Here is a 14,141-nt window from a genome sequence, read left to right as displayed (position 1 = left end):
TTAAACAAAATTTATGTTAAACATCCTGTAGTGGTAGCTGTTTCAGATTAGGTAGAATATTGATAATAATTGTCTAAAGAGGAAATATTTTTTTGCCACTTTTACTTTGTAGGCACCCTAAAGCTTAACTAAAATTTATTATACTTATTGAAACAGTATTCTATTTTATAACAAAACCAGCTCAAATAAAGTTGAGCAAATTGATGGTTGATATTCACTGAAATATATGATGTTAATTTATTTATAAACTGATGTATGCATTCCTCTATTGGTTTATGTTTATGAGTTATATTGGTTTGTGTGGGCTGTGCCATATGGTGTCTCTATGCTGACTGTTTACGCTCTGCCCCCATCCAGCTGGTTTTATGCCACCAGGCTGCTCAGACATACCTGGATGTGGGCCATTATCCAGAGAGCCGAGCCTGTCTGTGACAGCAGAATTACCTTCCTGGCAGAAAATTAGTCTGAATAAGAGCTTCTATTTGCCTTGGTTTTACTATATTGTCACTGTGTCGTGCTCTGCCTTTTCCATATACCATGCTTTAACGAACAAACACAAATGCGCACCTGTGTTTGCTAAAGGAGTGAGAGAGAGAGAGCAGGAACCTTTACTTTCCTGCTCCCTGTGAACTGTTTTAATTCCTTGCTTGAAGAGATTTTCCTATTTCCCTGAGGTGTATTGATGGACAGTTTAAATGCAGGGTTGATTCATTTATTCCACGTTAATTTGCTCAGGGAAGGTGTTTAACATTACTACCATCGCATCCACAGATAGAGATTGCAATGCTGTTTTTGACCCATCGTTAAATATATTTATAACAAGAAATGTTATAACAGATAAAACAGGATTTTCTGCTTCATTGAGAGAAAATCTCAATGCTTTGTCCTGATGTCGAGATGACGAACTGTCTGGTCTGTGAAGACCAGCCTTGGTTACAAAATTATAAAGTTCAGACCACTATGTGCAATAAAAAACATCCTGGCAGAGCGATGCATCACTTTTACATAAGAAACAGTCGTGACTTTGCTTTTTGTTTTTTTTCCATTACTTGCTTCCTTCGTTCTTCACTGAGCATAAAGACGATGAATTATGGAGGGTGGATGTTAGTAAATTAGTTTTTCTTTCTGGCTGTTATTTCTTGCTGTTGCAGGATGTAATTGAAGTGCTCAGTAGATCTTTTATCAGTAGAGCCTCTGGCTTTAAGACTTTGAGTAGCTAGAGCAGATTCATTCAGCTTTGCTGCAACAGATTTCTCTTAGCTGTAAAGATTTCTGCCTTGCAGATGAATTCATGTTATGAAGCTGCTGTCTTTCGTATTTTTGTCAGAGATGGATTAGTTGTGTTTTTCCATGCATCTTTTTGGATGAAGAGTTTCGCTTTGAGACTCGTGACATCTCCATAGAAACTCTCAGGTTGCCGGCACACAGACTGTTTAGGAGACTTATTCCTCAGAGAGCAGATCAGTAGCTTAGATAAGTGTGAGGGGAACACAAGTGAGCAAATCAATCAACTTTCTTTTAAGGTGTAGTCAGGAAAGAAAGCCAAAGGAACCAAGTCCCCTGCGTACGACATCATTGTGTGTGTGTGTGTGTGAGTTTATTCTTTTTTTAGCACTATATTCATGAGTTGAAGCGGAGGGGCGTCTCATCAGACTGCTGCTGTCTCTGTTGTGTTGGCTGCATGAATCATATCTGTTGCAGCTGAAATAAACAATGGCACTGTTTGTGTCCAATGACTGCACTAATTAGTGACTGCACTCACCAATTAGTCACTGCCGTTTGAATAAGTGAATGTTTTTAAGGAGTGCAGTTTGAGCCACGCTTGGTTTGCAGTGGTGTTATAAAGTAGACATTAGTTTCTCTCATTGGCCGTGAAATGGGAGATGGTGCTTTTGTTTGTTTTTATCATTTGTTTGATAGCATATATTGGATCCATAAACCTAGCTATGGATTTATTCAGTTAAGTTTTGACTTCATTACACTGTGAAATATAATAATGCGACATAACTCTTTACAATCTACATTTTATATAATTGTATAATCAGTTTAATGAGTTTAATTGTTATTTTTGGTATTCAAGTATTCACAATATACATTCTAGTTAAACATAAGGGAAATAGAATGTGTCCTCATATGGCTCATTCGTCGGATTAAAAGTCCTTTTTCAAACTATTAACTTTTAATCAGGTTTAAAACCAAATTTTATCATGTCCATATTTCTAGATTTAAATGTTTTTCTTCGTCTGATATTAAAATAATAAAAATTTAAAGTATAGATATATTTAACGATAGGTTATTGAGTTAATCAAATGTTGAAGTTTGCGCTAATAGACTAATTTATTTAATTCATTTAAGAAACATAGAATAGAGTTCTCAGAGATGTTCATAATATGCAATATACCGTCACATAGAGGGCAGTCCTACCAATTACAGTTTTTGTATGACATCTAGTGGAAATATATGACTGCAAACCATTTGGCAGTTAACATCTGAAAGTTGTGGTGTATATTTCTATTAAGTTAACTTAATATGTACAGTTACATCCAATTCAATTCAATTCAGTTTATTTATATAGCGCCAAATTCACAACACATGTCATCTCAAGGCACTTTACAGTTCAACCAGATCATACAGTCAAATTGATACAAAGTTTTCTGTCTAAGGAAAACCAGTTGATTGCATTGACTCATTGACTCAAATACAATCCCTCACACTAAGCATGCTTGTAGCGACAGTGGAGAGGAAAAACTCCCTTTTAACAGGAAGAAACCTCCAGCAGAACCAGGCTCAGTGTGAGCGGCCATCTGCCAAGGCCGACTGGGGTTCAAGGAGACGGAAGCAGAGACACAAAAAGCAGCTGTAAAAGGCGGCTCCGTCCAGGAAACACACAGCCAGGCAGACAAGCTCCGAGCCAGCTCCCATTCCTAGGTATGTCTCCTAGATTTAGAAATCTAGGTTGTTTTTTTTCTCCCTGTGCCTTGAAAATACCTGAAGGCAAAAAAAAATGAATAGAGAGCTCTGTAAAAAATATTTTTCTTTTAGATGTATCCAGTATGTGGACTTAACCTGGGCCATTCAAGCACGTTAAAATGATTTGATCTAAAGCATTTAGCTCTATCTATCTTCAATCAACACCATATTGCTTCGCTGTCCCTTTTAAAGAAAGTCATTTTCAACATGGGATGCTACCACCTGCTTGTTCAATCTGCTAATGGCGTTTTTTTTTTTTTTTAGGGAAATATGCACCATTAGTTTTCAACCATGCATAACTTTTTTTTGCATTTAGGTCATGTTTTGTCTATGACAGCCTATACATGGGATTGTAGGTTTCTTCTTTAAACTCGTCCACAAAGACCAGTTTTCTTGACAGCACAACTAATAGCCACCTGATTTCACATCTGAGCTGTGAATCTTCACATAGAGTTACCAATGGTTACAATGGTTGTTTAAAGCTTGGGATATCACTTAATAATCTAACTTTGCTTCAAATTTAGATCGCAAACCTCTGAGGCTTTCACTGAACAACAGGATTTATACTAAGATGAAATTACACTCAACTCAACTTTATTTATAGACACCTTTAAAACAACCCCAGCTGCCATAAAGTGCTGTACATACCAAGGAAATAAAATAAAAACAACCAAACACTTTAAAAGAATAAAACGAGTAAAATAAACCTAAATTAAATAAAGTAAAACCAAATGAAAAACAACCACCAAAACAAACCACAAAGCCAGAGAGAGCCAAAGAATGAAAAAAGATTTTAAGACAAGTTTCATAAATTGACAGTGAGGGGGGTTGTCCAATGATGAGGAGGAGCTGAAACACACATGAAGCCCCTGTTTACTAATTGTGAGCATTGTTTTTTTTTTTTTTTTCACTCAGCCATAGTCTATTTTATGGTCTAACTTTAAGTCCAGAATTCACAAAAAATAAGCATGTTCAAGATGTATAAATACTTTTTCACTGTATTTTTTGTATTTTTTTCTGCCAGACTCATCTAGGTAATTATAGTATTTTCTAATTTTACCAATTCTGTTTCAAATGTGCCCAAATAGACTGCAGAAACATTTTTTTGCATAACAATAAGAAGCTGTAACGACACATTAACTCAGAGTACAATGTTTATGATCTAAATGCTCCACTTGGCCTCCTTTTGCTGATAGACCTATTATGACTGAATCATGGAGTACCATTTGTCAGGAGAGTGTTGAAGTGTTCCTGTTGGCTGACTGCACACATTTAGCTCAGCTTTTTTTGTCTGCACCAGCATGAAACTGTAGAACATTTTAATTTAAAACCCAAAAGATAACAAAAGCCTTGTTTTTGATATTTATTAATTATTTTTCCAATTCAAGTTATTTTTCTGTTTATTTTTTGTTTATAGGGCTAACCGGGGTTGATGAAGCATCTTATGTCCTCGTGTCATGTGCATGTCCAGCATGTAGAAAGAGTGTTTGTGTTTGCTGATGATGGCCCTGGCAGTGTAATGCGTTTTTTGTGGACAGAATAATTTCAGCCGGAAATTGCTGCTCAGCTATCTGCTTGGCCGTGTCTGAAGGTTGATATTCCCCAATCAGACTGCAGAGCAGTGCCCACACAGGGGCCATCTCCATAGTCACCACAGGGGCTGATTCACCGGTCGTCTTAACTCGTGGTGCGTGGCAGAACAGGAGTCAGAACATAGCCAAACTAATGAGTGTTTCCTCGTAGGCCTGTATATATGATGTACATCCTCTTTTTGTAATAGAAATGATGAAGATCTTATCTGCATTTGAATCTGCTACAGAATGGTCTGTTCCTGCAGAGGGATGGTAATTGCTCAGAAATGGGGTCTGTGATGTATGAACTGCCCTTCTCTAGCACCAAATGAATCTGCATTTCCCAGTGGTCCTTAGGACAAGAGCTGGTGACTCATCCAGCAGCTAAACAACTGCTGATAGTTTTTCCTGCTCTTAACTTTTAAGGCTGACTCCTTTTACATTCATGAATTCTCCCGTTTATTCCCTCAGCTGAAGCGTATTTGTCACTCAGTCACATCCTGACCTAAAAGCCCCTCTCAGTCTGTTCGTGCTTAATGTGACATCGTAATGAATGAGTCATCCGGCGTCTCCTCTTTCATTGACAGGTGAAGCAGATTATGGAGGAAGCTGTCACCAGGAAATTTGTTCATGAAGACAGCAGTCATATTGTGTCCTTTTGTGGTGAGTATTCAAAACCCCACAACTTTATTTCCACTGTGTCTTAACAGAGCCCAACAGCTGTGAAAAGATATGTAGCTGGTTTATCACTTTTCTTTTAACTCTGAATCTTAAATATATATATATAAGTGGTATTTACCTTCTCTGGCAGAAAGTGGGTTGCAGAATGCCAAATTGTAATACATTAATACATGCCAAAAACATATATGGCAAGGTGAGCAATTAATTATATATCACAACTCAGTACAAAGACAACTAAAAGTACCTTACACGAATTAAACAATAAAACAGGAGTCAAGTAAAACCATGATAATAAAAAAAAATGTAAAGATAAAAACATGATGTAGCCGATGTCTTGGATAGATTTTTTATTAGGCTTTGTTTCACAATCATTTCCAGATTTTTCCACCACACTTTTTCCTTCCATTCAACATTTTTTAACATACAGCAATTATTTTAATTTCTGTATTATATTAAGTTGCTTTGCTTATAATGTAATATTGTAATTGACTTTCAGCTTTTGAATTTTAATCGGGAAATAAATGACCTTTTTGATTATATTCTGGTTTATGAAGATGTGACTGCACATGCCTTGTGATGAACTTTGTGTGACATTTGGGCATAGGAGTATGTGTCAGGTAGGGGCATGTGCTGTTTAACAATCCATCTCACCGGCTGGATATCTTTTTGCCACGCAAAAATGTATGTACATTCTACTTGGCATGTCTTAGGTAAAAATATTACATTCCAGATGAATTCTTTGGATTTCAATATTGTGCACTGTGATATATATTCCACAGACCTGCTGAAGAGCATCCACTGTATATCCACTCTATAATTGTTTCGGTTCCTGTGTGAGGTCTTTTCCGACATTTTTATATAGGCATATATAAATATATAGGTATATTAAACCAAGTTTTTCTGAAACCTGGTTTAATATCTTCCAGTCTACCTTGACAAATTTACATCAATTTCTGCCTGTTTCAAAAGACTCTTTCACCACAAAAACGTTTTACTGTCATTTCTCAATAATCATTATGATCCTGGATTAAACCTCTCAGAAAATCATTAAAACACATTGAAACAGAAAGATAAAATTTCATTCTAATTACTTTTTTGATATTACCATCAGCTTGCCCATTATATTGCCCATCAGCTCTGCTCCATTTAGGAGGATTTTTGAATTAGTTTTTGAGAAGACACATGCAGGACGATTTTAATTGCAGTGATTCAATAAATGTAATTATTGCTCCATCCTCAAAGCAAAGAAGTAAGTAACTGATCACCATGGAAAACACACCGCCCACATACAGACACTCACACATTAAGAACAGAGGAATAACAGGGAATCTGGTTTATTTGTGGATTTGCAGTGTGAACAAAATAAGTCTCACTTCAAAAGAAAACCTGATATTTTTACTTGGTGAAAGCCATGTCTGTAAACAAGTGAGTGTTTTCAAGTCAGAAGGTGTAGTGCTGCAAAACATAATCAAATGTGAGTGAAATCCCCAAACCTTGTTCTTATTCGTACTCAGGTCAGCATAGTGATATGATGCAAACAAACAAGCAGCCGTCATGTTTTCTACCTTTAAATATGTGCAAAGAGATGCACCAGTGAAGGCATGAAGGACCTGTCAGATCTCTCTAGGCCTGTCAGCTCTTTAATGCTGTAAAATGTAGTTGCAACAAGCTTTTTGTGGTGTGGAAAGCTGCTATATTTCCTGAGACAGATTGGAGATGTGATAACTTACAATATTTTTGTTATCAAAAGTAAACTGTGAAATACTCATCAAGCAAACATTTTCTTTTTTTAAACAAAATAGGAGATAGAAATGAAAAAGTATTCAAACTGAATGCACAGTTTAATATTTAGACTATTACATAAGGTTTTCCGTAATGAAGCCTACATAGAATCTTTCATGGTGTGTAATGCATTTCCAGCTCTGCCTGAAAAGCTGTTTTACCCTTGTTACTTTAATACTCGTTCTTTCCAGTAATCACCTTACACCAAATCCCCCTTTTGTGCTTTAATTTCCCTCTGAATAACTGAAGAAAAGTACTTTTTTCAAGCTTCTTCGCTGAAAGTCCATTTTTACTAATGTTTGTCGTTTGATGTGCTTTATGTGCCTCCATTAGTGCTTTCATGCTGCCACATCAACAGATATCTTGCCCTGCAGTCCAACCATTATAAGTAGGATAAAGGTCTAAATGTCCTTTTCTATAGTTTCCACTGTTCATGTGTCAGTTAAAAATGGCCTTCTCCTTTTTATGCTTTGTTGTCAAAGCGTCGTTCTACTCCTTCTCACTACTCACCCTCTGATTCACCTCTTGACCCCTGCAGCGTTGTTTTTCAGCTGAAGTCATTTTAGAAAAGAGAGCAAGTAAAAGACAGCTGAAGAGCTCACTTAGCTCGCTGGGAGCCATTAACCACCTCGGTTATGGCTACTTTTATGAGCTGCCAACTACGAGCCTAAATGAAATGTAAACACTGGAGGGGAAATGTGCCAAAGAGCTGCTGCTGACTGAGCTTAAAGTTTGTGAACTGTATCAGAAGAAACTGTAAAAAAGAAATAATCTCTATTTATATTTTAGTGTATTGTTTATCTTCATAACAGTTATTTCTTTCTATATTTTAATATTTTTATTAACATAGATGTTAATTTGATGGCATTAACAGATCTGTTTCTGTGAATGTTACTTAGAAAAGAAGATCTAAACACATGTCCTCTTTGATTATGGGTAGAAACGAACTACTATTCTCTGAATTATTTGGAAAGAGTTTATTTTTTTGATCGTATTATAAAAAAAAACATTATATATTATAGGGAAGATAAAGTTAGACTTAAGCCAAAACTTGATTTCAGCAGATGTGACATTTATTCTGCACAATCTATCTGAAGGCAACAAAAGTGAAGGGTTGCATTTTTGTTTACAACGTAAAACATTTTAAGTCAATCTTTGCTTTTTTTTTCTCAAAAACATTATGTATTTCTTCTCAATCCTTTCTAGACAGATGAATAATAGTGAGGATTGCTGTGACATGTAAAAGACAACTAGTACTAGGTAGAACGTCCTGGAGCTCCTGTAAGCCCTCTTTATACACCACCTGTTTCTAAGAAATCTGACTTGAAAAATGTTCGTTTGACTTTCATACCTCTGCTTGAGACAAATGGTGTCTAATACTCAAAGAAAGTTTTTCTTTTTAACAATACCTTGGCACGGCAAGATCCTTTTGTGAGCTTGCAGCAAATTCTGATTGCATTTAAGGGATGAAAATAAGCAAATGTCAGGTAACTCTAAGGAAGGCACCAGAAATGTACTTTAGAATTTTACATTTACTTTAACAGAGGAGAGGAGTGATATGATGCAGCCCGAGAGTTTAAGGGGAATGAAAAAAATTATAATTTAAGAAGGAATGTCACAAGGTTTTGAAATAATTCATCAAGATCTCCTTTTTCTCTATCAGAGTAACCTGCCAATTGCTCATGCTGGACTCTTTTATTTGTGCCATCTGCAGACAGTTTCTCATATGGCGTGTTTGTGATTTCAGCATCTAGAACCAGGGTTCAGATTATACTGGACCTATTTCCAGTGAATAATGTGTAATTACATCATGTGTTCTTGTTGGCTGTGCGGATTGAAGTGTCGGTCAGTGACACGTCACTGACAACAGTCTGTTATTCTCAGTTGCCACAGATACAGAGTGATTAGAGACGGTTTACTAAATTAGCTGTTTCTGTCAGGTGGGTACCGATCCTGACACATGTTGCATTTGTTTCACATTCAGCTACGACCTGTTGATGTTTTTAGATGATTCTTGTGTGCTTTTTAAAGCACTCCGTAAAAAAAAAAAAAAGGCATTCTCTGTACTGATTTCTTTTTGTTAGCTTCAGTAATCATAGTGTTTAATTTTTTTTTTTTATTCCTTTATTTAACCAGGAAAAGTCCCATTGAGATTAACAATCTCTTTTTCAAGGGAGTCCTGGCCAAGACAGCGGCAATAGATTACATTACAATTTACATTACAGTTTACAATTACATCTATCTATAATTAGAAATTCATAAAACAGTTACAAACCATAGATCTCATTTAACAGCATATGCAGAAAACCAACTCCCAGAATCTTCTGCATAGCTCGGTAGACCGACAAATTTGAAGGAGCAGCAGGGGCTGTACTTCTGCCATCTGAGACCACTTATAGGGGATGATGAGGGAGTAACAAGGCTCAACTATAATTCGAGACCTTTTAATAAGGCCTATTGTTCTGACATTTACCTTGCCGCTCTTATAATAATGGGATACGAGGATGCAGGGAGGAAAAGGTGAAGGGAAAAGATATATGGAGAAACAAAGACTTCTACTAAAAGGAGTGACAGAATGTTGGAAGAAGTTGTTTGCTTAAGCAGTGACGGTGGAAAGAGGCAGATCGTGATCCTCACAAGTTGCAGCTGCCTCTTCCCCGCTCTCGTCTCTGCCAGAGCTCCGTCACTCCATCACCGATGGTTGCCATGGTAACCCCATCCTTTCCCCCTGACCCTATGTGAGCAGAGCCGCAGGATTAGACTTGACAGAAAATTCAAATGTCAACACAGCACCAGGCACCGCCACGTAAGCTTTGGGAGGAGGCAGGGTCCAGTCTACGTGTCATTAAAGTAAAGTGTGTCAATATGTCTTCATCCGATGCATCCAGTTACCAGGTTACACTGTGTGCCTGGGTTGTTTTGCTTCATACCATGATGATGGATCCTATTGGTGGTCTCTGGTATGTGGAAACAAAATAATCATGAAACTTATTTATTTTACAAAATTTCTCATTAGGTTTTGAAATTGAAATGTGTTGTACTGAAATCAGAGTAGAGGTGCATCTCAGTAATGCAAATAGCAATGGAAAGTGAATCAGTTTTAGTGATTCAGTTTAATAAATAAAACTCAGATGTGGATTCTTTGACTATTTGTTGGTATTTTTCTGGTAATTATGCTGATTAGCTGAGCAGTTTGCCTGAATTAAACCCAACATTCAGTTTCTCCATACATTAATATTAGATAACTGATTATTATACTGCCCACAAAACCATTTGAAGATTGCATAGCTACAACAAAGGGATGTAAGCTGGTGTTTGCTAAAAGGCTGACATCTGAAACAAAAGGCCTAACTCAACTATCCCACTAACCTGCATTCGAGTTCTGCAGAGATCTGCTAATGAACAGATATTGGAGTCAAGTGTGTTGGAGCAGAAGCATGTCTAACCCAGAAATCCCAAATCCTTTGTCATCGCCCCGCCCCCTTCAACTCCAGACCGCATGTGCAAAGCAAACCCTCCTCTGTTGCTCCGCTCCAACTTCCTTGGAGCTCGAGGAGAGCATGCACTATATTATTATAGGGCTGCAACTAACGATTATTTTGAAAATCGATGAATCGGCCGATTATTTTTTCGATTAATCGATGAATCGGACACAAAATATTTTTTTTGTATTAACCTCTTCATTCCAAAATAAACATTTTAGACAGAATAAACAAGCACACAAGTACAGGTTTCTCATTAACTGTACTGGTGCAATATGAAAAATAAATGTTTGTGTTAAAACTACGCAAACTGACATGAGAAATGTAGCTGTACATCCACAAAATATAGGGTATTTTGTTTCATAAAGCGCAAAAAGAGACAGGCATTTTTGTTTTTTAAAGCCCCTAAGGGGTTCAAACAATAGGTCCCCCCCATTTCAACAAATGAGTTTTTTTTAGACTAGAAGAGTTCTGCCTTTTAAGACAGGAAAGTATAGCAGTTAAAGTTGCTACTTGAGAAAATACTGAACCATAGAGATAAAAATAGCCCTGTGATTCAAATTATAAATTGTATTTGGAATAAAAATGAGAGAACTAGGGGTGGTAAAAAACACATCCTCCAAAGACAGATATTTACATGGGAATGTGGCAGATAATTAATTGACATATTACTGATCTTGCTGGATTTTATTCTGCTTTACTTCCATAAATTGCAGGATCTTCTTTACTTTATCTTTGCCAGAAGATATAAACTTTAAAAGCCTTGCCCTCATAATTTGCAAATTAATTTATTTATAAAGAAAATATAAACGCTGCTTAAGCTAATTCAAATGAAATTAAAAGTAAAATAAGTAGCCAACCTTATCACTGTCTGTAACCTACTAACAAGCTAAGGAAAGCATCAGATGAGCTACCTGAGAAACTAACTTACGTTTCCCCACTTTTAAATGAAAAAAACATGGTTACTCATCCTGCTGATCAGCTCTCTTCACTGCCATCAAAGGCTCCAACGTGTTTTCTTTTCAGGTGCTGCGTCATAACAGTGGTGCTTCCGTGCCATGTTCATTTGTTTTTACAAAAGTTGCATGTTACGACTTTTTTCACTTTACAAAGCGCAGGCTATTTTAATTATTGTGATCAATTTGCGCCGTCAATCCCGGGGCATGCGCGCTTCATTTGCAGTCTGAACGCTGAGGGTAAACTCCTCACTAAAATCCTGCGGCTCTGACTGCAGCGCTGAGAGGGATTCCTGTGGGAGAGGGAGAAAGGCGTTGGGATGGGGGAGGCGCCCCACGGCAGCAGCTGCCGCTGTAGGAGAAGAGTAGGAACGATACATGCTTTCACGCAAGAGTCTCCAAAAGCCGCCAGTGACACCGTAAAAAGTCGCCCGATTTGTCGCTAGTAGCTTTTTAAAAAAATAGTCCCTGGAGGGGTCTGAAAAGTAGCTGAGTTGGCAACACTGCAACTGCGGCGCTGACTCGCTCCGCCATATTTTTTTTTCTTCCCCGGGATGACGGCGGCGGCGGATGACGCATTAATCGCGCGACACAACTAATCGATGATTAAATTCGTTGCCAACGCTTTTAAAAGTCGATTTTTATCGATTTCATCGATTCGTTGTTGCAGCCCTATATTATTATTAGATTCATAGGAGCAAACATGCGGAAATTAACGCTTAATTTGATATATTAAAAAAATCCCCATCACCCTCCAGCATATGTGCAGTTTCTGCCCAAATATTTTTTTGTTGTTGTGGATTTTTGTAACAGGGATAACTAGGATCATACATGCTTTGTATGAGCTATGTTTGTTCTCTACTTCTAAACTCAGCATTTCTTTATCCATGCCTGTGATAAGAAGTTTGTTTTGAAGTTGTGAGATGCAATCTTGGAAGTTGCTGTGACTGGATTTGATTAAACTTTTAAGCCTCTCATTATAAAATAAATATTTTGATTGTAATGAGAAATCTGCTTCCTGGTATGCTGAAGTACCAATAGTTTGCATCCAATTATTTAATTAAATGGCCTTAGTTTTTGTAGATATATAACAATTAGGCTCTATATTGTAGTTATTGATCTGTCGTTACTATATTTTAATTTGACGAACCGCATCATCTCAGCGTTATTTTTCCTGATCGTGCGATTGTAGTCGCGGATCCTGACGGATCGGAGCAAAAAAGTAGCTCTGCTCCGTATTTGGATGTGCGGATGAGTAGTGGTGAATGGAACAGTTCTCATTGATTAACATGACAGACAAGTACTCAGCACAACATACGTGAGCTGTTCAGAGCAGAACAATGACGGAGGATGTGGAATTTGGGAGTAAAAGTAGCAGGATACTGACAGGCTACAACGGATCTATATGTTTTGTTCATCCCCTGCAGAACCAGAGACCTTTACCAAGGATAAAAATAGCTGGATCGTTTAAGTTTCCGTTTCATTTGGAAGCCAAGCTCCCAGAGTCTGGAGGAAGAGTGTTTAGACCAGGGATTCTTAACCCTGGTCCTCAGGCACAACTGTCCTTCATGTTTTAGATGTGTCTCTACTTAAAGCCCACTTATCCAAACGATTGCATTTCCTTCTCCACATCCCACAAATGCTGCAAAAGCCTGTTAATTACCTTTTCATCCAGGTCAGGTGTGTGGAGGCAGGGAAACACCTAAAACCTGTAGGACAGTGGTCCCTGAGGAACAAGGTTAAGAGACTCTGGTATAGACTCAAAATTTAGCGAAGATGTTTGGAGCCATGACACCTGCTGGCGGTGGTCCACCGTGTTTTATGAAGGGTTTACATTGGTTAGTCATTTTGAAATCACCTAGCAACATATTTTAGTACACATCCGCTGTTGAGCTTTATTGAGATGCGCTATTTAAAAAAAAAACTCCTCCATCCCACGCTGATCTGATTCAGTAATTCATACAAAAACAAATCACAACTAACTACTGTTCATACTGCAGGACAGGAACATTGTCTTATGTCCACACCACTGCTAAAATTCTCCTGATGAAACTAAATAGATTACGCTCAAAATAAAGGTATGAAATTATTACTATGAGCGTAATGAACTGATATGGTGTAAGAGGAGACCCAAATACATTAACCGGCAGAAACGAAGCAACACATTAGAGACTGCAGCAACACAAAAATCTGACAACTCAGTAGAGAAACCAAAGCAGCTTATAGAACCTGGAAGAGTGGACTATTGAATATACAGGTGGTCCCTGAAGAACACTCAATAAACAGGTGGCCTGATTGGAAATATAAAGGGAGCTGCTGAAAGCGGAATGGAAAATGGCAATTAGAAGCAACCTGTGCAGAAATAAACTAATATGTCTATCTTTTGTTGATATTTGTGAAGATGTACAGTATGTGTTTGTGCTTTTACTTCACTCCTCTGCTGCACAGTTTTACATATTAGTAAATAAAAGGCATTCTGTCCAAACAGCTGCAGTGGAGGCATGTGTGTTGCATGGGCTCAAACGACGAGCCGCTGGCTTTCTGCGCAGCAACAAGATAGCGGCGCTCTTCATGAAGGTGGGCAAAAGCTTTCCCCCAGCTGAAGAGCTTTGCAGGAAGGCCCAGGAGCTGGAGCAGCTGATGGAGACAAAGTGAGAGACGCACACGTCAAAGCCTTATCTCACACATCACAGCAGTGT

At 37.7% G+C, this 14,141-nt stretch overlaps 1 protein-coding gene across 1 annotated transcript in view; it reads left to right on the top strand.

The window, feature by feature from the left end:
• The window catches only part of sgsm1a (small G protein signaling modulator 1a), a 45,313-nt gene that overhangs the window by 4,789 nt on the left and 26,383 nt on the right, over positions 1-14,141 (top strand). Inside the window, exons 3-4 of the mRNA XM_038290062.1 lie at positions 5,129-5,204; positions 13,931-14,093. Of these exons, the coding sequence (XP_038145990.1) occupies positions 5,129-5,204; positions 13,931-14,093 (239 nt within the window). The remainder of the gene's footprint in view (positions 1-5,128; positions 5,205-13,930; positions 14,094-14,141) is intronic.

This window comes from Cyprinodon tularosa, unplaced genomic scaffold, assembly GCF_016077235.1.
Source record: "Cyprinodon tularosa strain WSP-4 unplaced genomic scaffold, ASM1607723v1 ctg275, whole genome shotgun sequence".
NCBI lineage: Eukaryota > Metazoa > Chordata > Actinopteri > Cyprinodontiformes > Cyprinodontidae > Cyprinodon > Cyprinodon tularosa.
The sequence above is the reverse complement of the archived record's forward strand: the minus strand, read 5'-3'. Positions and strand labels throughout refer to the sequence as shown.